The 23,040-nt window shown below is 39.4% G+C and overlaps 2 protein-coding genes and 2 long non-coding RNA genes across 6 annotated transcripts; 2 read left to right on the top strand and 2 right to left on the bottom strand.

Annotated features, from left to right (window-relative positions):
* Positions 1-654: 654 nt before the first annotated feature.
* LOC133708490 (phosphatidylinositol 4-kinase gamma 7) lies at positions 655-3,916 on the bottom strand. The gene is made up of 2 exons (XM_062133958.1): positions 3,645-3,916; positions 655-3,200 (listed from the first exon to the last, which is right to left on the bottom strand). Exon 2 carries the CDS (start codon positions 2,922-2,924, stop codon positions 1,014-1,016), a length of 1,911 nt encoding a protein of 636 aa, XP_061989942.1. The 5' UTR covers positions 2,925-3,200; positions 3,645-3,916; the 3' UTR covers positions 655-1,013.
* An 8,931-nt stretch (positions 3,917-12,847) lies between these two features.
* On the top strand, positions 12,848-15,068 carry LOC133708577 (uncharacterized). Its single transcript, XR_009845900.1, has 3 exons — positions 12,848-12,944; positions 13,411-13,471; positions 14,324-15,068. It is a non-coding gene; the product is annotated as an uncharacterized LOC133708577 (long non-coding RNA).
* A 1,026-nt stretch (positions 15,069-16,094) lies between these two features.
* On the bottom strand, positions 16,095-18,349 carry LOC133710310 (uncharacterized). 3 transcript variants are annotated; one of them, XR_009846595.1, is made up of 6 exons: positions 18,185-18,349; positions 17,898-18,002; positions 17,446-17,553; positions 17,221-17,295; positions 16,468-17,061; positions 16,095-16,355 (listed from the first exon to the last, which is right to left on the bottom strand). It is a non-coding gene; the product is annotated as an uncharacterized LOC133710310 (long non-coding RNA). The 3 variants fall into 3 exon arrangements; XR_009846596.1 differs by having other exon boundaries at positions 17,446-18,100; XR_009846594.1 differs by having other exon boundaries at positions 17,446-18,002.
* Positions 18,350-20,029: 1,680 nt separating this feature from the next.
* On the top strand, positions 20,030-22,587 carry LOC133712003 (uncharacterized). The gene is made up of 6 exons (XM_062138077.1): positions 20,030-20,420; positions 20,620-20,685; positions 21,411-21,518; positions 21,612-21,706; positions 21,930-22,004; positions 22,328-22,587. Coding segments are annotated over exons 1-5 (333 nt in total). The 5' UTR covers positions 20,030-20,357; the 3' UTR covers positions 21,931-22,004; positions 22,328-22,587.
* Positions 22,588-23,040: the final 453 nt, after the last annotated feature.

Below are 23,040 nucleotides of genomic sequence, written 5' to 3'. Positions count from 1 at the left end.
TTATTCAGAGATTGAACGTGGGACCTTTCTCCATGTGATGTTCCTTGGTTGGTTGATATGATCATTATCGGTTTTGCTTTCCATGTCAGCATCGACCAAATTTCTATGCAGTCCTTCATTTGTATGCTTCATTTCAACAACCGTGACATAAACAAGAGTCGTGTCTTTTTCGATTGGAATTAATATAATAAACTATGAGCATGATATATATAAATCCCTAATAATTGAGACACCCCCAGAAATATAGATTTCGATTTTGATCTGTGGATGGCAGCCTGATGTTTTTGAATGGAAAGAAACGGACATCATGAGAAACACAGCACACCCTGTGCTATCATCATCGACATAACTCGTCAAAGACCGAAAAGGAAAAGGAAGAGGAAAGGAGGAAAAGTTAAAGACGGCTGCAAGAACAAAACATTTGGACCCAACCTGAAAAAGAGCTATATTTCGCTCCTCTCACATTTCCCATTTTCTGACTTCAGACTCTCATCGGAAGAAGAGCATAGAACTTGATACCTCAAATATAGTGAAGAGATGTCAATTTCGAGTTTAAAAGTATCGGAAGTATTTGATTGCGAGTACTATACTGTTGGTTTTGGAACAAATGAAGCAAAACACCAGGTTAACACATGAAACAAGAACTTCGCAAAATGAAGATGGAAAAAGTAACTCAAAAGAGCGCAAGGAAACAGAGTTCACTATATACATAAACCTTCTTTTCTAGATTTCATTCTACAGATTATTTATCAAACACGTCCACAAAGGAGTGAAAGAGACAACGAAAAAATCAAACGAGAACGAAAAACAAGAAAGAAAATCAAGTGATGCCAAGAATATTTACAGCAACTCCTCCTACAGTCACTCGTCAACTAAAGCACCCTTTCTCCAGGAAGAAGAAAACCACAAGCCGAATCTAACTCAAGTACCAATCCTCCACTCCCACAAAGAGTAGTAATCTTCTTGTCCATCATTAGTCACCCCTATCATAGCCGCACATTGATGCCTCAATCTCAAAACTGGCAAGAGGTACCAAGCCTCTGTCTCTGCCTCTGACCTAGAGTAACAGACTTTCGTTTTGCAAATGCCGGGTAAAGCAGATCTTGAAACTTCTCTAGAAACAAGGTCCAATCATCCTCATTCATGTCAGCCAGCTTCACAAAGCTCATGCTTGCAGGAAGTTGCTCACTCGCACTCCTGTGTCCAGATGATGTATTCGCCATGTATCCATTTTCTGTTTTTGCTCCCACGTATTTCAGGAGGTTCTTCTCACCCAAACTTGTAGTCTTCAGCGACATAGAAAGCTTTGCTACTGATGGGATATGTTCACAAGGTGGCAGACTTGCTAACACCTCTTGTTCTTCTCCTTCACTTTCCTCTTCCTCCTCAATGCTTTCTTCCAGTTTAGAGAGAGGAGAGCGAACATGTCCACTCCCATTTCCAAATGGAAAAGCTGTCCTGGTCACATAATCCTCTGCTGCAGATTTGCAGTCTGATTCTGCGTCCTCACAATCTATATCAAATAGGAACTCCTCAACTCCCACATCAGCCTTGGGGGACGGCACCTCCCTTTCCGCTACCATCCTCCTTGCTTCCATGCAAATCACCTCAAGTTCACTAGGCTCCTCCTCACCACTACGAAATTCCCTAGTCATCATCTCACCTATTTCAGCAAGACAGAGACCATAAGTAGCAGACTCCTTCAGAAAAATGGTGCAGAGAACCAAAACCCTGAGACAAGCCTCTCGTATCATGGGAAGCTCCCTTCGCAGCATCTCACACTCCTCAACCGGATCAAGCTTTTCTATGTAATCAAGCTCGTCATCTGAGAATGGAATAGAAGCCTGAGGCCAATGTATCCACTCAAAGTACGGGTCCTCCAAACATTCTGGCAAGCAAAGGCCATGGTCAATCGGAATGAGGTCCACTTGACCAAACCTCCCAACACCATCAAGTTTCCTAACTAAGAGGTTCCCCGCATGCCTGTCTGTGTTTAAAATCCTAATGTCTAAAATCCCTATGCGATGCACAGCTGCTACTGGAAAGCTGGATGTCCCATGATCGCTGGCATCAAAATCATGTTGTATGTATTGTTGGCAAGATGCAATCTTGCTGACCAGCCTCTTCTTTTGCAGCTTGTTCCCATTCACCCCATCATTTATGTTGAAGATTGAGTGAGTGATCTTCACCAAGGCAGTGGGAGGCACATTTGCAGAGTGATCTTTGTCGAGCAGATAAGCTGCAACTTCTCTGAAACCAGTTTCCCCAACCCGCACTGAACGCTTCAAACCTGGTTGGCCCAGAGCTTTACCGACAAAACCTTTTGGGTTATTCGGGGCAAAAGGTTCTTCATCAGTTGGCTTCACTATTGCAACACTTTCGCCTCTACTATTCCTAAAATAGTATGCACCTCCAAGGCCACTATGCACAGGAATTGGATCAACCCCCATCTTGATGGCCTTCTTAATGTCCTTGACGACATGCTTTGTTCGAGCAAACTGATCTGAGTTCCCTAATATCACTATAGGACCACTCCAATCTCTCTGCTGCATATCCCTCCCAGTAGGTGATAAACATGGAGTTGATGAGCTTCTGTGCATAAGGTTACGTGTAAGAAGAAGAGGGGAATCATTTCGAACTGCACTGAGATCGTTCTTCAACACCATATCTCCAAATGTCAACGAGCTCTCTTCAGTTGGAACATTGAGAGCAAGCTGCAATCTCCTCTTCACAGTGTGGGCATTGTCACCGCGATCTAATTCCATCCCGAGGACACATCCAGTTTCAGTTTGCACATAAACTCTTCTCCGACCAGCAGGCTGCTTCCCTTCCACCCTCTTGCTCCCATACTCACCGGTAAGCGGGCTGTTAAATAATGCCACTGCCATTTGGGTCTGTACGGGGCTATCCAGCTTACGAGACATTAACCAGAGAGGAGTGGCAGATCAGATGGCCAGCAAAAGAGGTGGCAGTAGAAGAGAGCTTCCCCCCCTCCTCCCCAAAAGGTGCCAGACTCCAAAGCGACCGAAAATGGAAGTAGAAATATCACTTCCAAAACGATCATTAATTGATCAAGAGAAGGACTTTGAACCCCCACTGAGTTTCTCAGATCGCAGAAGCCATGACAAATTGAAAGATCAGCTATTCATCAATGCCGTGGAGTGAGGAGCCACTACGAAGCTACTCAAAAACTAAAGAATCTGCAACAGAGCGTAACAGTCTGAGATTACATTATTTACTATATCCAACAAATGTTGATCGACGCGGAATTAACACAATAACAAACAACCGGTTGATTTAATGCTTAGCATGCATACCAAATGTAGAAATTACAGGGATTAATGTACTGTTCAGTTTCTCAGGACACAAAAATTAATCCAATCGTTCTCATCAAAACCCCCCTCAATAACTAATCACTCAGCAAACGTATCAAACTCTAAATTCGATTCACTCAAACCGAAACTATTTCGAAAGCTTCTCCGATCCCCAAACTCAAAAACACTGTAAACCTACAACACATTTTCAATCCGATCTAAACCTAAGAGACGGAAACTCAGAAAAAGAAGATGATAAAAATGGAAAAATCAATGCGAAATTGAACGTTGCTGAGCTAGGGAAATGCCCAATCAGATGTAGAGACTCACCGGAATGTGAGATCTGAAACCGAAACGCTGCCGTTTTGATGAGACGGACACCGGCCGTTGTATAATAAGCCTCGAACAAAGCAGTTAAGCCCCTTTGGAAATTTGAGAACGGAAATCAAAGGCTTAACGGACCGAGTCCGATAGGCTAGGCTAGGCTTAGGGTTTCAAAAGAGAGAGAGAGAGACTGAGTCGTCCGAGTTGACTCGCGAAACCCCTCTGTGAATTTTTATGCTTCTTCTTCTTTCTTGCTCTCTGAGTCTGAGTCTGAGTCTGTGTCCTGTTGTTTGGCTACGATTTTAACCCCAGCGCGTAACGCTGGTTGGGTTAGGAAAGCTAACCATGGTTAGGATGTGACCACCCTCCTTCTCTCTCCCGAGATTCGAAGCCTCTAGAACACGCGATCCGGGCCGCTGGATCCGCGACTCATGGGGAAGGGCGGGCCGTCCGATGAGATCGGGGCTTGGGGAGCAATGAGTAGTGGTGACGTGGAGATAAGAGACTGGGTGTGACGTGGAATTTCTCACCGTTAAACAGGCAGTCGCAGCCAATCACGTCTTAGTAATTTCTTTTCTGGGTTGTTTTTTACGTTTTCTATGCCGATTTGATTGACGAATCTCTCGAGCCCACCACACTAAGTGGAATGACGAAAGTGTCCCTGAGAGTGAAATTGGCGGAATTTCTCTGCTCCCTGATTGGAATTTGGAAGTTCCAGCTGGTGGGTGGACTAATCGTACGGTTTTGAAGTGATATAGAGAATCGGCGCACTTACCTGATTTTCTGGGGATTTTTTTTTTTTTTTTTTTTCCAGAATTTTTGTATTGGGATAAATGATTAAGGTTCAGAAGCAGGTGACAGCTCCTTTTAGCTACTGCCAAAATTGTAGGATTTTTGGAGAAGTTTGTTTTACTTTTTTTTTAGTTGAAAAAATCATCCTTGTATGTTTCACTGTAGAAAATTTTGAGAACTTATTAAAGAGAAAATATGACTCAAGGTTATAGATGTCATTATAGATTTATAGTGTTTGGAATTGTTGTACCGAAAATTCTAATATGGACCAAGGTCCACATGTGCCATGAGTTAATTCCCGGTACTGTTTAAAGAGAAAATATGACTCAAGGTCATAAATGTCATTATAGATTTATAGTATTTGGAATTGTTGTACCGAAAATTCTAGTATGGACCAAGGTCCACATGCACCATGAGTTAATTCCCGGTACTGTTCATGAACAATATCGAGAATTAACTCACACTACAAAAAAGAATTCAATTAGCTTCACTTTTTTGCGTCGGCGTGTAATAGCCGTCGCGAAAGGTGGATATTTTGCTTCGGCAAATTCACCCCGTCGCAAAGACACTAATCCCGTACGACGGCAAAACAACCCCGTCGCAAAAACACCAATCCCGTACGACGGCAAAACATCCCCGTCGCCATAAAACAAAGTGTTTGCTACTGCGTAACTACGCCGTCGCATATTAGAGGGCAAAAGAGAATTAAACTCTGAAAATTTTCTCTTTGGGTCAGCCTCTCTTCCGCTCTCAACGTACTTCTCTTCCGCATCAGATCTATTCAGAGTACCAAAGTCACAAATACATGCATCTTGTCTCTGGGTAAGATCGGTTATAACCTAGATCTCGTCATATCAAATCCAATCCAGATCTGGTATTTCCTTCTTCTCCAGATTCTCCGCTCTATCTAAGCTATATTTTGATACATGGAGCTTCATTTTGAAGAGTGAGAAACAGAGAAGAGAGACCCGTAAGAGATTGGTTCCAGTTTGAAATTGGAAGGCACATCAGCTCTGCCAGGGGCGGATCCGGCCCAGGCTGGGTAGGGCTCAAGCCCTACCGGGATTTTTAGGTCTCGAACAGCCCGAAGGCCCGAACTCAATCCTCCATTCCTCTTTCCTCCTCGAGTCCTTGGAGAGTTGGAGCACGCCGGCACTCCCCTACCGTCCAGCAAGGCAGCAACCAGTCTCCGCCTCCAGCCTCCAGCAACCCTGATCTCTCTCTCCTTCCCCGAGTCTCCGTTTTCTTCTGCTCCTCGGCGACTGGCGACTGGCGACGGATCGGTCGGCTCCTCGCGACCTCGCCTCCTCCAGTCTTCAATTCTTGATAAGTTCTTCTCATCATCTGGAGTTGTGCACTTCTGCTGTTCTGGGTGACTGGGTGAGCATCATATGATTCATTTCGTATATTGCGAATCCATCATAATATATTGATCTAATTGGTCATTTGATCTTGTGACTTGTTGAGTTGTTGGTAATGGTATAGACAATAGACCGTAGCCTTGATTCCTTGAATTGTTGAAATGGGTTGATTTCGGATTTCCATTTTTTAGTTGATGTTGAATCTTGAATTGAATGAATTCTTGATGAGTTGATGGTATAACCGTATAATTGGAATGGGTTGATTTTGGATTTCCATTTTCCAGTTGATGTTGAATCTTGAATTGAATGAATTCTTGATGAGTTGATGGTGTTGTATCGAGACAAATGATGGTGTTGTATCGAGACAAATGATAATTAGCTGGTACTTAGTCCTTCTCAGTAGTATTTCCTTGACATTGGACCCATCAAAACTTTGGAGCAGATAGCTGATTTCACTACAAAAAAGAATTCAATTAGCTTAACCAATTCTTGATAATTATCATTACTCTTCTGAGTTGGATTCCTTATTAGTGCATGTATAGCCTTTAGATTTTATGTTTATGGATGCATATAACATCAACTTTGATGCAATCAGAAGCCGATGATGGGTATAGGTGGACTGTATGATGTTTATGTTTGCGAACGTTAATGTGTCAATAACTATATCAGCACTCCTAGCTTTCCGTCACTTTTATGGTGCTCGGGCTTGTCCTCATAATGTGGTTCCTTCAGGCTATGATTCCCTTCTTGGAAAGGTTTGAGCCCCAAAAAACCCATGTATAGCCATCATTGCTTGTATAAATAATTAAATACAAGTATAAAAATGTAGCTTTCAGGTTCTTTTTCTAATTACTTTGTCAACACTGTTTTTTAAATAGCTTATTGTTTGGGCAGCAACAAGAGAAAAGTCAATTGCTTGGATGAAAAGAGCTCTTACCAACACTATTATAACAGGTAATATTGAAGTTCATTGTAGAAATAATTCATTTTTATATACTTTATGTCGGTATGTACACTTTTTATGAAAAGAAAATTTGTTTGAGCCAATTGAATTTACAACCGAAGCGACAAGTTTTGCTATTGGTTTTTTATTTCTTATATTTTAATTAGAACTTTTGTTTACTGTTACAGTACGTATAGCATGCTTTCCTAAAGTTAGTGAATCACTGTCAGAGTCTAACATGCTTTCCTATGGCAGTAACAATTTGCATGATTCATTTACAACTTTGATCAGTTCTACCAACTTGTTGATACTTTACTCTTGGAAACTTAACAATTGAAACACAAACAAACAATACATGTAACTGTAGTTGCTTTGAACCAGCAATTTTACTAGCAGCAGCCAATACTGCATCTGATTTTTTTCCTTCGTTAGTCTATCTAATGTTTCCTTTCTCAGAAGATAGACAAATGAATTGCATAGGGATTATATACTGCATCTGATTTGTACTCAGTTTATTACAGTGGGAGTCCAGTTTTGCGACAAGGAAGAACATATATCAAGGTCTGCATTGGCTATTTTCCATGTCTAGGAGAAAGAGATTGAGAGGAAGAAGTTGGAGGTGAGAGACAGGGTTCAGGCTCAGCTGGGACGAGTTGAAGAAGCAACTAGGTGCTTAGCTGACATGCACGAAGCAAGTAAACTGCGATTGCCACTAAATCATGATATTGTCCAGGTTTAAAGCATCCATTATGTTTCACAGCATCTTCAAGTTCTTGGGAGGTCCCGGCAAGGCTTATCTTGAAGTATAGGAAAAAAAAACTACCTTGTATTATCTTGTAAACTCATGTATAAGAGCTTCATTTCCTTTGTGACAGTCATGAGAAAAATTAACATGCAACATTCCATTTTCAATATGCTTAATTCCATTTTGTACAGTTATTATCCACCCAAAAAAAAAAAAAAAAAAAATCCAGCATGCCAGATTTTTTTTTTTATTCATAAATAAACTTTAGCGATGACAAAATTGCCGTCGCAAAGCTTTGGTAGTGGTCGATGGCGTCGCCATGGATATTTGCTACGGCATTTTATTGTGTTTGGTAAATAAATAAAAAACAGTTTTAATTGAAAATTATAGATCATTAGCAGCAGAGGTTGCTTTTAGAAGCTGCTTTCAATTAAAACGCACTCTAATTCTCTCATGTGATATGAAACACATTTTTGAAGATGACTTTGATGAATATTAATTAAGTGGTATCCTCTTGAAGTATGTTCGAGCACATATGCCCCTCTCCCGAAATTAATTAATTTTGATGAAGAATCAGTAAATAAGTAAAAAAAAAAATGTTAATTGTTGCCATTTTAAAATAAACTTAAAAAGTAAGTAAATAAATAAGGTGTGTTGTTTGTAACTAGTTAGTTATTTATAAACCAGTATTATAGTTATTATAGATTTGAAGCGCAATCTAACTTAGGATACGTGGTTGGCCGCGGGGATTAACAAAAGTTGTTAGCTAGAGTTATAGACTTGTAGTGTTAGTGAAAGACCTCCCCTATATACATCTTATAAATGGCATGAAATGGTCGTCTCTTATGGATGATATAGTAGTGATACTCACTTCAGAAATTGAGCGTCTTTACTCGCAAGTTGACATAGAATCATGCAAAAGACTGGGGTCAATTAATATACACAACACCAGCTCTTGTAAAGCTTGACATTCCCTATTATAAAGAAGAATTAAAGAGTGATCTTCACAAAAAAAATTGTCATTACAGTGGGAATTAATCATTTAGTTGGGTGTGAAGCTACATGTATTTTTAAGTTAATTACATCCAAAAGGTATCCATTTGCATATGATGCTTGCTAATTAAGAATCGTATCTAATGTGACAACAAATAACATAACATAACATACAAATGAAATCTAAAGCATTTCAAGATAATATTGTTATTAGCATATATTTTTCTTCACTGGTTGATCACTAAACTAAAATAATTCGTCAATTATCACAGTTGGATGGTTCAACACTATACTAAGCGAAATACACAAAACAAGAAGTCAATAACTAAACCAATGAAGATCGAGAATGATGTGAGATTAACTAAACAATTAATAATTCAATTTCTATCTACATCAATATCTTACCATTTGGTTAATAGGATAACCACGCACACAGATATCATTGTTGGATAAAATTAAAAAATAATAAGATTGAAATTTTTTTCCTATTTTAGTTCCCTTTTTTTTATTTTATAGGATTTGATGTTATTAGATATCAAAGCCATGAAAACAGGCCAGAGTCTAACAGAACTTACATAAGAAATCCGGTAAAACCAGATAAACCTATCTAAGCCAATACTAAACTCATTAAAGTCTAAAGGGACGCTAGCTGGAAAGCAAGCCTAAACAAGTAAGAACAACCTCGCTATTCTAAGGAAAAATCATTCATCTAGTCTAATCTGCCAGCACGCACTTGTGGTACAAATAATAACTAAAAACATCTTAAAATAACTCATAGAGATTACTCCAACTTTAGAAGGCTTGGATCCAGATGTCTAATAGCAGAGAGACTTAAGAAAATGCTAGCTCCATCCCCGTAGGGTTGGAGCTAGCACCATCCCCGTAGGGTTGGAGCTAGCACCATCCTCAGCCTCTTCAGGAGCCAACAACCTCGGCAACAGGTTGGTCTTGCTCTTCCTGTCGAATTCCTCTGCAACATACGCAAACAGTCCAAACGTGAGCTTGAGCTCAGGCCCAGTCCCTGCCTTCAGCCCAGTTCGTGCCCTAGGCCCAGTCATCATAGGCCCAGAAAACAGCCCAGTCAACCCTAATTCAAAACTAGGGTCTCCCGGCGAGTTTTCTGGGTCGTCTTCTTGCCTGTGACCCGCCGCCGCATAGATCTCCAGCATACCAGTCAAAGCCACCAGCCCTCCTACCGCCTCCACGAAGAGTAGCACAGCCCCATAACCCGACGGCATCAGAGCCATCGTCTCCAGCAGCCCCGTCTTGAGCCCAATCTTGCTCAGTGGAGGCTGCCACAACGATCCAGATCCCAGTCGCTCCGAAACCTGAAGGCATCGACAGCAACGCCGCGGCTCTGACCCGATCCAGCAACCCATGTTCACAGAACCACCCCCAGCCGAGCATGTACTCAACCGGAGCCTTTGAAAAACTAGTTCGAGATCCCAACGCCGTTGCAAAAGAGACCATGGCCTCTCCAATTCCACGCCGCCCTTCACTCGCCTTTGTCTGGTTTGGAAACCACGACGCTTGACGCCGCCATCACGAAACCGAGGTTTCGCTCTTCCGGGTCGCTCCGCAAAAACCGGAGGCCCTCTCATTCCACTGAGTTGTCCTATTTTAGTTCCCTTTGGGATCAAGGAAGGTGAAATATTAGAACAAGACAAGTCGACGTCAAAAACATAAGACACTTCACCCATAGCCATATCTAATAGGTAGCTGCTTAGTTAAACATTGTTTAGAATAATTAAGTGCATGGATTAACTAATATAATTCTACAAGTAGGGCTGGCCATATCTTAATATGATATCATTCCTTGAAGGAGAGGGCGGCCGCCGCAGCTTAATTTCGATCGAGCTACCACCCTGTAGAGACTGCAATTGCTGAGTCACACATTAAACCTAGCTCCGCCTGCGACTGCGACTTGTTCAATGATTTAAAACCTACGTTAGAATTTATATTCCTATCCCCCTCCATCATCTTCATCATTTACGCAGACAATTGAATCTCCCCAAATGAGTGCCATTCTGCACGTGATGGTGATTGGTGACCATGCATGAACCTAATTACTTTATCCTACATGTCGATATTATCCTCAGTTAGCTGCTACCATTTCTTCTTTACTAATTTCAGCTACAAGTTTTTCTTTTTGATATATAATATATTAAGTGGTGATATTTGTCCCCCATCGTGCAGACGACTTCCTACGATTCAGTGCGCGCATGCTTCTAAAACTATTAATACTGTATCTAGGTCTGTTTTCTTTTTTTTGGCAACACTGTATCTAGGTCTTTGATACTCTTAATTTAAAAGTATAATCTGTTGTGTATACAGTAAAACATGATTTCGGAATGCACTTTTTGAGCTTGTGTAATTGTTGCACGCACTGGTCGATCGACCCTTGCATTTCAACAAAAATCCACAGGTCCGTAACTTGCTTTTCCAATGACGCACTTGAGGATAAAGAAAATGTAGATTATTCAATCTCTATTATGCGGGGTACCAGTTCAACGCTGCTGTAATCCCGATATATCATTCTTCATATAATGTAGTTGTGGGCGCGAAGAATCGGAGATTTAGTTAGACTGCAGGTTCCTACTATATATCTTTCAAAAACCAAAAAAAGATTTAATATTATAATATATATTTTGTTGTGCCACATTCATTGGAGCTAAATAAGATTGAGGGGACAATCTAAAGAAATTAAAATTGAAAACCCATAACAAAGCGGTCAAAGCCATGACTCAGAGCCACACCGGTTGGGCAGCAAGACCCGGTACACTGCATACTCTATTTGTTTATGTAAACGAATATATCAGAAATTCAGAGCAGACAAATATATCCAGTCAATAGCGTGAAGCCACGTCACCACGATGCAGAGATTCCTAGGGTTTATAAAACCCTAAAGAAACAAATCAACTGGCTCCATCTACTTGACCAGTCAGTTTCATGGTATGCGAGGGTCTGTAGTCTTTCCGGTGGGCGCTTGGGCGGTGGACGGCGCACATGGATTTTGGCTTTATGAATCAGAGTCAGAGACGATGTACGACTCGGAGAGAGATACACAGAGTCACAGACAAGTTGAGCTACAGGCATCTTCTTCTTGTTTTGTTCATATTCTATCAGAGCCCGCTCTTTTAGGCTGTGAAAGGCTGTGTGTAAATCATATACTATATTACTATTCACGTGGATGAAGGTTCATGCACACGAGGGTGTATCAAACCCTAGCCTGAACATGGGGCTAGCTTTGTCCTCAGGATAAGATATAGAATATGTGCCATTACTACATTGTTTGAGAAAACAAAAAAGCGCAGCTATATGTAAGCTAGCTTTCCAGTATTGTTGGTGACAGTTTGCTGTGATTTTAAGGGACTCGGAGGAGCTTTACATTTGTGACTCCCATGTTCCATGCATGTTTCGTGTCTGGATAATTCAAATTCTATAGTAGCCGATCTTCATTTCTAATATTAAGTAGACTCTCCTGGTGTCTTACACGTTAATATTGTACCCGAAAATGGAATACAGAGATTGCCAGATGGTCAAGTTTTGTTCCTCTTTTTGGAACGAGGCATTGGATTCAGTCCTAGCTAGATGGTTTAGCTTGGAGCTTAAGATGAATGTATAATGTTCTTAATTATAAAGAATATTAATAGGATTACTCGATCTACTTGATTATTACAGAATACAAACTATTCATGTTTCAAAGCTTCGTCAAGTGTTCAATGTGTCAACGACATAAAGGGGGAATATGTTTTTTCCAGCGCAAGTTTTGCCAGAAATCAGATAACTGACCTGCCTATATAATATATGTTCATTCATTTGTTCTAGACTTCTAGTTATTAGAGACTGTGATTCCAAGCCCAGCAACCTTGTTGCGTCCCGAACCTAAATTTATCGGTTTACTAGTCATTTGGACGGTAAACGACAATTATTTTCACTTTTTACTCTGTTTCGATACTTTTAGTGTCCCTAAAAGTTGACTTTTTGTTCGGGTCAAAATTTAAGAAAATGTTCTTCATGAAAGTTGTAGAGGACGTTAAACCGAGCGCGTGCATATGTGTTACGTAAAAATCGGAGTTCGTATGTGAAAGTTATAAGCGAAATACTAAAATTACTGTTCATGTGGTAAGTTTCTATAAATAGCCGAGTTACTATGGTAAGTTTCCATTTTCGGAAACTTACCGAGCCCTCTCCCTTCTCTCTCCCCGATCCTCTCTTCCTCTCCGACCTCTTCACCTTCTTCCGGCCATAACTCCTCCATCCGGTGACGGATTTTGACGTATAAGATGTCGTTGGAAAGCTCTCTTCCTATTCTTCATTTCTGGGTTCGAAGGTTCGGTTTTTGACATAGATCATTTACCCTAAGGTCTTTCATTTCAATTTGCAGTGTAGAGGTCGAATTAACAATTTCAATTTCTAGGGTTCTTGGAATTTCTGGAAATTTTTCACCGGCCAAATTGGAGCTCTTCCAGGTAAAATTGGAACTTGTTGTAGTTGAGAAATAGGTTAGGTTTGTTGATTAGATGGTGCTGCCAAATTTTGGTGGCCATCGGAGGTGGTTGCCGGTGGCGCGTGGGGCCCACGCGCTGCCACTGTTGGTGGCGCGTGGAGGCGTGTATGCCCGTGTTTTAATTTCGGTTTTTAGCCCATTAAATTGTATATATGTTGTAGAGCTTGTATGTGAAGTTTGGTGAATTATGGAGAAGTTTGGAATTATTTGTGAATTTCCGAAGTTTGAAGTTTTGTGATTGAATTGTGAGAAATCCGGCCGTCGGATTTCCCTCGTTTTCGTTGTGGAATATGTAAATTGAGGAATTGGTGTTGTGGAAGAGATTTGGGTTGAATTTGAGAAGTAATGGAGATAGGGATTTTCGGGTTTCGTTTAGGTTCGTAATTATTTTATTGGATTGTCGTTTACGGAAATATAATTGTGTACAGGGCAATGCCGCGAGCTACGGTTAAATGAAGGAACTCGTTTGCGTGGTCGCCCAGTAGTACTGTGAGTGGACTTTTATTTTCAAAGAATGATGCATGCATTTATTTATTTGTTTTCGAGATGATAATTTATTTATCGTATTACTTTCTCGTGCATATGGCTATTTTCGGAAATGGTTTTGGATAATTTATTATTTGAAGATTTTATGGCGTGCGGGGTCACGTCATTGGATTATGCTTATTTTATCTTATTTATTTTTGAATATGAGTTTATCTTGGCGTGTGAGACACGTCATGGGAATTCTTTTGCGAGAGTTGGGGAAGCCTTATGTATTTATGATTTTACTGTGGTTTTCGGATTTTCTTTTGCCATACTTTGGGTGACTATTATCATTGCTAGCTTTGATCTTCCGCCTTTGTGGCGAGGTGATGGGATCACCGAAGCTCTCCGCCTTTGTGGCGCTGGTTACTGTCTCTGTGACAGTAATTCTGAAGCCCAGTATCCTATCGCTACACTTAGTGGCGTAAGGGTATATTACGGGAGTAATAGGAGTACTATCACCCGAGCCTGGGAGGCTCACTCGTATGGCTATCGTCTTCCCCTACTCACTTTACTATTTTTGACTAGCGGGGCTAGTTCGATTTCCTTTTAACCAGCGGGGCTGGTCCTATTTTTCTTGAGTACCGGAGTTTCAATCTTTTCTTTTAGTTGTGACTAGTGGGGCTAGTCGGTTTTTCTTGTACAGAACTTCTCTTGTTTTGTTGTCCTTAAACATTGCATGCATCGGGAGTTTTTAGAGAAATAAATGGGGAAAGTATTAAATTTCCTTTTGTTAAAATTTGTTTATTTTTGTCCACTCACGCTAACGTGTTTTTCAATACTTTTCCCCTGGGCTCTTCGGTTTCAAATGCCCAGTTTGCAGGCGAAATTAGTTGAGGTCGGGCGTACATGGAGTCGAGGCATAGCCAATAGCATTGCTTCCGCGTACTCATTCTATTTCTGTTTTCTTTGTTACCTAGTGGATTAGTATTGCTCTGATAACCTATGGGATTAATATTGCTTTTGGGTTGAGACTGATATTTGTGAAATTGGAGTTGTGATTTGGGGAGCAGATGGCTCCAGAAGATTAAGGATGGATGATTTAGAAGTGTAAATGTTTTCCTACAGATTTTGGGTAGCCTACTTTTAGGGGAAGTTCCGCCAAATTTTTGGTAGAATTTCTTCTAAAGTGGGCCCCGCAGGGCCACTTCGGATTTCAGGGTGAAATCTGGGGCGGGTCCTGTCAAACCTAATGCAAGAAGCCCAAACAAGATATGGCTTCATTTTCAGGTGTACATGTCCATGTCTGATGAAGCTAACACTGTCAACGGTCATGCGGTCTCGCTCATACAAATAAGAATAACGATGTCTCTTCAAGCGAAGCTGAAGACACTAAAATATGTCGTATGTTTTTGCAAATATGTGGGAACCAATTCCAAAAATTTCTAAAAAGACAAAATGTCCATGCCAAAACCATCATTTCCTACTAAAAATGTTCAATGATGAGATCATGACATGAGAGAATATCAATAAAAATAGCTATTGACAAGCATATATATCTCCTTTTTATTACAGTTGTATATAAGTTTTTGTTTTTGGCTTTTTTTCCTGGTGAACTGAAGATATAGCCTTTCCAACGAAACATTAAATATAGATCTCAATTTCGAACTCCCCATCTCATATTTAGTTAAGAAGAAATCCAAAATTTTGAATTCTGAACTAGCTTTGCTTTCATATTAATTGCGCGCCCCTTAACAAAGAAGACCTCTGATGAATTTCCTGGTCCTTTACCAAGTGGAGTTTGAATTTTGTTAACCCAAGGTTCATGTCTTTATTTACAAATAAAACAATCAAATTACATATTATTCATTGATCTTGTAGTTTTCCCACGGCTGATCAATTCCATTCACTTAGTTCTCTAATTCTTAACGGTTTTTTTGTCGCACGTTTTCTTCTTGCAAGAAATTGAAACTTTGATCATGCATTTTTGACTGCCAGCAATGCAAATTCCTTAGTCTTCTTAGGAAGAAGACTCGCATCATCAGATATGCATGTCTAATATCTGCTGATGCTAAGAAAGTTCCCAAGGCTTTCATGCAAGTGATTTCGTGTAAGACTAGGTCTAGCTACATATTAACAAACGTCCTAATCTACTCGTTTGTTGACTCGGTAGTCTCTGTATTTTCGTGCAACTATATTTTCATGCACTGTGTTGAACTTGAGCATCACGTAACACCCGAGAGTATATAAAGGCAAAAATGGGTTTCAAAATGATCAAGAAACAAATCGAGCACTTCAAACTTTCAGACTACTACATCATTACTTCAGAATCCGCAGAAGCTCTAGATTGGTTCAGGTTCTGTACGTTGGCACAGACAGATATTGCAAGTCATACTAATTTGATAAGTGATAAGATCATGGGAAAGGGGAAAAAAGAGAGCAGGGGATCATCAATTCTGAGTCCCTTCACTCGGTGCTTCTTTGCCTCAGCTGGTACTGCCGATAAAAATGGAAGGGGCTCAAAAGCTGTACGGACGACTGGACCAGAGGCAACCATGGTTGCAGCTGCAGAGCACTTCTCTTCAGCCCACAAAGTTCGATACAACTAGTCCATCAATAATAAGTATATATGTGTCACTCTTAGATATAACAACCCTCCAATAATATGCACTAGAAAAAGCGTCAGCGCTTTGCTGCGGGTTTGGTTCTTTTTTCATGAATTTTATACGTAATAGACTAATAATTCGACAAAAATAGAACATTCTGGTCCAGCTATAGAACTCTTGATGAGTACAAAAAGGAAAAGAAATGCAAAGTAACAACAACCAAATACTGGGAGAGAAAATGCAGCTATGTTACTAATGGCCTCCTCAAGTTGATATCTATGCTTCTCATTTGCTTCAATTACCTGCAAAAGATGATGTTGGTAATGAGATCAAAAGTCAACAAATGTTGTAATGTTTATGAGCCTTAGTATGAACAGAGATACAATTCAGTTGGGGAATAAGTATAGTACTTACCCCTATCGGAGCATCTTGCTATCTCTATTCATAGCAGCAGCCTTTTAATCTTCTACCCTGCTTCCAGTTTTGTTCTCCAACCAGATACACATAAAACAATCACAGTGTTTAGCTATAAACAACTACTCAAGTTTGTAGATATAAACAGTGCTGAAATAAAAATAAGATGTAGGTTGGGTCCTTGCTTAGAAGGGTTAATGTGACCACCACGGAGACTACCCAACTCAAGAAAATGAAAGATTCAAGAATTTAACAACACAATTGGTGCAAGGTTGATTTTGATACATAGGGACAAATGGACAATAATACTAAAAAAGCTATTCAACTTCATTCAACTACTCAAAGTGACAAAACAGAAGAACTACATGCATACCTAATTTGAAGACATACACAACCAAACTGACGAAGTACACAAAACCAGATTCATAGCAAACAAAAAAGGACTCTTGATATTCACAGTAACAGTTTCCCAATTACCCATTGCACTTGCAGGAAGCTAAAACAGACCCAGATCCAAAGCCGTCCTCTTCTCCTTCGCTCAATAACCAGTCTCCTGTAAATCGTGGCTTGCTTCCATTTGCAGTAAGAGATTGACTGCCAAACAATTAGTTCCATGATGTTATAAAATTGTTGCCAGTTAAGAATTGGTTGCTTGAAATAAAGTAGAACATAGTAACAGCACAATCAAGTTAAGTTGCAACCCCCTACCTATATAAACGAAACCTTGCACTACATAATTAGCAGAATTCTTACTCTTTAGAAGGTGACTTGCACATCCCGTCTGCAGCTACACTCCCAGTTACTGACTTATTAAGTATTGTTTTTGCCCTGTCAGCAACATGTATAGCTTTTTGAAAAAGACGGTTCTCTCTGATTCACAGCTACATATTACTGAGATAATGAAATGGTAGAAAGAACTGGTACTGTCCATTTGTGTTATCAAGCAAACAAATGATAAAAGAGGTTCCAGACATATACCTCTAAAGTGTAAGCGAGTGAAATCTCATTAATGATAAAAGCCAATGCTGCAGAGTTCTCATTTGGACTTATCCTCCACCTTCTCCAACGCTTTAGCTTTAGGGGTCTCTGAGTTCATTATTAATTGTTTCATTCCTTGTCGAAGCAAATTGCATGCATATTTGGAAGCAAGATAAAAAAAGAAGAAGCATATATATGACTACATTTCAAGAAATATTCATATACAGTACAGCACCCTGTGAGTCTCTTTCACCAAATTTTCCAAGCCATCTATAGCTCACTAAGTTTGTTTTTCAATATAATTCCAAGTAAAGGTTAAATGATCAGAGTACACACCTCCAATTCTAAACTCACTCTTACTTTCTCACACCCCAGACAAACACACACAATTTGACAATTTGATTTTCCTAAGATCAAATAAATTCTTGAGAACAAAAATCGAAAGGTAAAACCTTCGAGCTAGAATCTCTGTTGGGCTAACATGTGCAATAGCTGTGTTAGAAGGCAACATGCACCCTCATCCAAGCATTGTCCCGGCAAGACTCGAAGCAGCTAGCCTGCGCACCATAACTGCAACATATAAGTCTTCATAATCTCGGCATATGGGCAACCCACACTACCTTCATCAGTGAACTCGATAAACGCAAAACAAATTCTGATAAAAAAAAAAAATGCCAATTGTTCAAAAGCAGAAATTTTGATCAGGCAATGAAAACTCTTCAAAAGAAAACATCATTACTTGCCCAGAAGTAACGAATAGCGCTGCGAGATATTTCTCAGACACATAAACAGTCCTCCAAATTCAATCTTCTCGTTGTTCATTCTCCGTTTTTTCTTGATTATTTCTCTGATCATTAGGTCAAGACTCGGAGTCCGTCTCTCTCACCCTCTCTGTTTTCTAAGCCATGCCAAAACCACTGGGTGCCACAGCTAGTAAACACCTGTCGGGGTAATCAGGTGAAATTCCAGAGTTTCAAGGGGCAAAATGGTCTTCTCACTGTTCATCGACTCGGCTTGAGCCGGCACTGTTACTTAGCCGATGAACAGTGAACTCAAAAATGGTCTTCTCATTGTTCTAATTTGGTGGCTGGGTGGATCCATTGTAATTTTATGGAACGTTATATTCGATCATCTGCATGTGTGAGAGGAAATTAAATTGTATATATTCGGTGTGTACGAAATAATTTATCTATCTACAATTTGTATATGTATATCAAGAAATCTTGTTAAATCTCTAGAAGATATCGGCGACTTAGTTGGTTCTTAAGACCTAAATTACTCCTTACATGCCCTGATTATTAACGATTCAAACAATCAAAGCATACGATGTACCTACATTGATCACCAAGCCACCTTCGATCTGTGTTACACTTTTATGAATTACTCAGGTGTCTGTCTTTGCACCTTCTTCTGTTCTTGCTTCTCACATAAAACTGTATTATTTATCTCATGAGAATTTATATTGGATAAAGTGATAAAACATTACAAGAAATATAGCTGATAATCTCTAATTTTTGTGAACTAATTATTCCGTCCCAACTGCCCGCTTGAGCAGTGTATATGTAGTGTATTGACAGATTCTGCAACAGTGAGTTCGTGGCTATGTGGAAAAGTGGCCCGTGAAACAAACTCTTCAGTTCACATTGGATAGAATCCGGTGGCTTCATCTTCAATGTATAGCATTTTTTTTTTTATTACCATATCGAGTGCATCGAATTTTGTACATCATCTAGTTTTACAGTGTAATATAGTCAAATATAACGGTATATATAAGTGCTAATGAACTTGTAGTTAATTACTAGCTTTTGCTTTTAAAAAGAAAGACTTCGTATAAACTTCCTGGTTACTTCACTAGGGAAGAAAATTTAGCCAGGTCTGACTTTTGTTGATTTGTACGTTGACCCAGGGTTCATTTCTTAATTGATTGGAACAGTAAGTTTCAAATCAAACAACCGAAATATATGATAAGCATAGGCTGATTGTGTAGTTGCCATTTCTCATTATCTCATTCCACTACTAGAAATTTCCCCATTAGCACCCTTTAGGAAGCCACTAAAAATCATCAGTGTAAAAAAAAATAGTATTACACTGATGTTTTACATCAGTGGGTTTTTTGCATTTCCTCTCACTGATATCAGTGTGTGTAGTATACAGTGATGAAAAATATTATTTTTTTAATGAGTATGACACTGTTAATGGGGTCAAATCTGTAAAATATGCATATATTTGTGATTAATTTATAATTCAACCCACTGATATCAGTGTCAAACACGATAGTGGAGCTGACGTGTGTCAGTTATCGGTTTTGAAAATCATTTTTAGCCGTCGGATTAGTGATGAAGAGGTGATCGAACGATGAGGGAAAACTTCCTTCAATATAACCCCTTCACCCCTTCAGAGTCCAAAACTTCAAACCAAATCTAGATCTGGAGGTTTCTCCCATCATCTCTCTCTCTCTCTCTCTCTCTCTCTCTCTCTCTCTCTCTCTCTCTCTCTCTCTCTCTCTCTCTCTCTCTCTCTCTCTCTCTCTCTCTCTCTCTCTCTCTCTCTCTCTCTCTCTCCGTCTCCTCCATACCTAAACAAGATCTACTTTTTTCTCCCCTTCTAATTTTCGATCTCTCTCCTCTTATAGTGTTTTCAATCTTCTGGGTGACTGTTGCAGTAAGGATAAGATCGTCTCCCATCACTTGTCAGCCAGGGATGGCCGATTCGTCGTCGTTTTGGAGAAACCGTGCTATATTCAGTTCGAGTACTTGGTGTACTACGAGACCCGCATCACCGGAAAGCTGAGCTACGGCGCGATCACGGATCTGAAGGGCATTCAGGTACAAAGATTGTTCTTTTGGTTCGACGTGGATGAGATCAGGGTCGATTTGCCGCCGTCCGATAGTATTTACTTCACCGTTGGGATCATGAAGAAAAGCTCGATGTCGATCAGTTCCAGAATGTTCATTCTTGCCGGGACGGGCTTTCGGGTACGGGTTCGGTTTCTTGCCTCGGCTCGTTGAAACGGGTCATGCTGCTTTGATTAAAGTTTGATGCTTTTTGATATTTATGGTTAAATTTGGATCTTTATTTTTCTGGGTTTTGGATTGTTAATATGCATTTTGGATTAATACCCTTCTGCATTGTGAAAATGAATCAAACTTTTCTTTCTGCATGTAAATGTTGAAGCTTGTTCTGCTTGAAGCTTCCTCTGCCTCAATTTCGTCGATTTTTTCGATATATATAAACATCAAGGTAATTCACTCGTACCAAGTATCATCTCTAATATCATCAAAACATATTCTTGATTCATTTTGCATTGGATTCTGGGCCTTTTGATAACTGGGTTTCTCTCTGATTTTGCTAAGGAGGTTTGTTCTTTTTCATTTTTGACTTTGATTAGAATGTGATTGAACATTGAAAATGGAATAAAGGAGAGATCTTTCAATGTTCCTTTTTAAAAGCAAATATTGGGTTCCTTAAACATAGTCCTGTTATTACTATTTTTTTTTGTGATTTATGATTGTGATGCATGAGGTTGACGAACATGTTTATCTGAGATGTATTAGCTTCTTGTTTCCCCTAGCAATGTATAAGTTTGTGGGTTGTTGGGAAAATTGTATGATTAACATTCATCTAATGTGGGATTTGACTTACACATTTGAAGGGATAAAAGTCATTGAGAGAGAAATGTTATTATTCCCCAAAGCTTTGATCATTTGTATATTACAAGTTTCTTTGTTCCCATTTGTGTAATCGTTGTACTTTTGTTATTTACTTGGGATATTTATGATTGTTCAGAACGGCTACTGCTGTGTTTCACCAATCCATTGGAACTCACCAGTCCCATGGACATCTGTAGAACTCTGGCATGTTTATTTTTCATGGGAAGGGGATTGCAATGCAGGAAGTTTTATGTTTGATATCTTAATCAGTTAGCATCTTTACTCATTAGAGAGTACCTGCATTTCATTTGTCAGGTTGAGGATGCTCAAGGCCATGAAGCACTAATAGAAGGGCTTACTGATTCAATAGCTGGATCTTTTGTATACAGTATAATGATTCTCAGCTACAATATTTGCTTTTTGGTATGTGGTGATTTTTCTTTCACGTAATACAAGTGTTTACAAAAATGTCATTATGGTGAACTTGAAGTTTTGGATAATTGTAAATGTCAACAGAAACAAAGGGAGGTGGAATCAGAAAGGATAGAGAAGATGCCGGAGGAACATGCAGCCGTGAACCTGCTTTCTAACTGTGCTCGAGGCTCGACATGGTAAAATATTCCATCTACTAACTTTGATTTTCCCTTTTGTCTGCATGCCGCCAATTTCAATTTGTCTGCATGACTGTTGTTAATACTTGTAAACATGTGCAGTGCATTTGCTGTTGCATATGTGCTTAAAATGTGTCTGACGTGGTTAATATGAGGCTTATTTTTAGGCAAGTAATTGAACACCACCACTTAAAGTAATGCTTTGTTGTTTTTATGCATGCAGAACATCACTGGCAGATTCATTGGCAGATATGGTATGATTGCAGAAAAGAATACATCTACCTTTGTTTTCTTTAAGGTACTAACTTCTACATATAAATATGTGTTGGGATAGTGATTTAGACTGTTGCTTGAAAGTGGCTATTAGTTGTCGATTGTTTGGTTTGGGGCTGGTATATTATTCTGAGTATCTTGTTTTGCTATCAATGTGGAGTTTTATAATCCTCCTGTACAAGAACTCATTGTTTTCCTTCTTGGACAATTTTTGTTATGTGCTGTTAAGATGTTAAATTTTGGATACTGATTGAATTGAATAAATTTGCTATGTTGGCTGCTTTATATCTCAGTTTCATTCTTGTGTATGTTGCGAGTATTTTATTGAGCTCTTCATTTGTTTGACAGAAATTATATGAAAGTTGTTGCAGGAGAGGTAGCAGATGCAGCTATGGGGAGGAACATGAAGAGATTTATGTTTTTTTATGTTGTATTTTATTTGAAGTTGTATATGGATTGTACAGTATATTTTAGAATTATATAGTACATTTTAGTGGGCCAAATTGTAATTTTTTTTTATATATTCACCAAATTTTGCCACTGATGTTGGTGGCATTGAGAAAACACACTGATACAATAACAGTGGGAGAGAAAAAGGTTATATGCTGCATTGGATTTTGGTATGCCACTGTTGTTTTAACAGTGTGCACTGTCCCAATATATAGCACCTGCAATAGAGGGCACTGATATCTCATTAGTGGCTGCATAGTGGCTAATGACATTAGCCACTATTATCAGTGTGATTTGTCCCAATAGGGACTAATTCAAATCAGTGTGCTTTGGGGAAATTTCTAGTAGTGTTCCCTTTGTTTTCTACTATTTTTCTTATTCTTAATCTTTATAAACAAAATCATTCTCAAAGTGTCTTTGTCACACTTTTTTTCCTTGCTCCCCAAGAACAATATTGGAAATTATTTCATTATGCGGCTTTGACTGCCAGCAAGTTATGTTCCTCGATCTTCATTCGACGAAGATTCACATGTTACTAATATCTGCTAATGCTAAGAAAGTTCCCAATGCTCTCATGCAAATCATTTCTTGTTAGTCTTGGTCTACATATT

Source organism: Rosa rugosa, chromosome 5, assembly GCF_958449725.1.
Source record: "Rosa rugosa chromosome 5, drRosRugo1.1, whole genome shotgun sequence".
Lineage (NCBI taxonomy): Eukaryota > Viridiplantae > Streptophyta > Magnoliopsida > Rosales > Rosaceae > Rosa > Rosa rugosa.
This window is presented reverse-complemented; position numbering and strand designations above follow the sequence as displayed.

Bases quoted from the DNA above. Each gene is read 5' to 3' on its own strand.
- LOC133708490 (XM_062133958.1), bottom strand. From the start codon at position 2,924: ATGTCTCGTAAGCTGGATAGCCCCGTACAGACCCAAATGGCAGTGGCA.
- LOC133712003 (XM_062138077.1), top strand. From the start codon at position 20,358: ATGAAGAAAAGCTCGATGTCGATCAGTTCCAGAATGTTCATTCTTGCC. The intron at 20,421-20,619 runs GTACGGGTTCGG...TAAATGTTGAAG, and splicing joins TTGCCGGGACGGGCTTTCGG to CTTGTTCTGCTTGAAGCTTC. The intron at 21,519-21,611 runs GTATGTGGTGAT...AAATGTCAACAG, and splicing joins GCTACAATATTTGCTTTTTG to AAACAAAGGGAGGTGGAATC.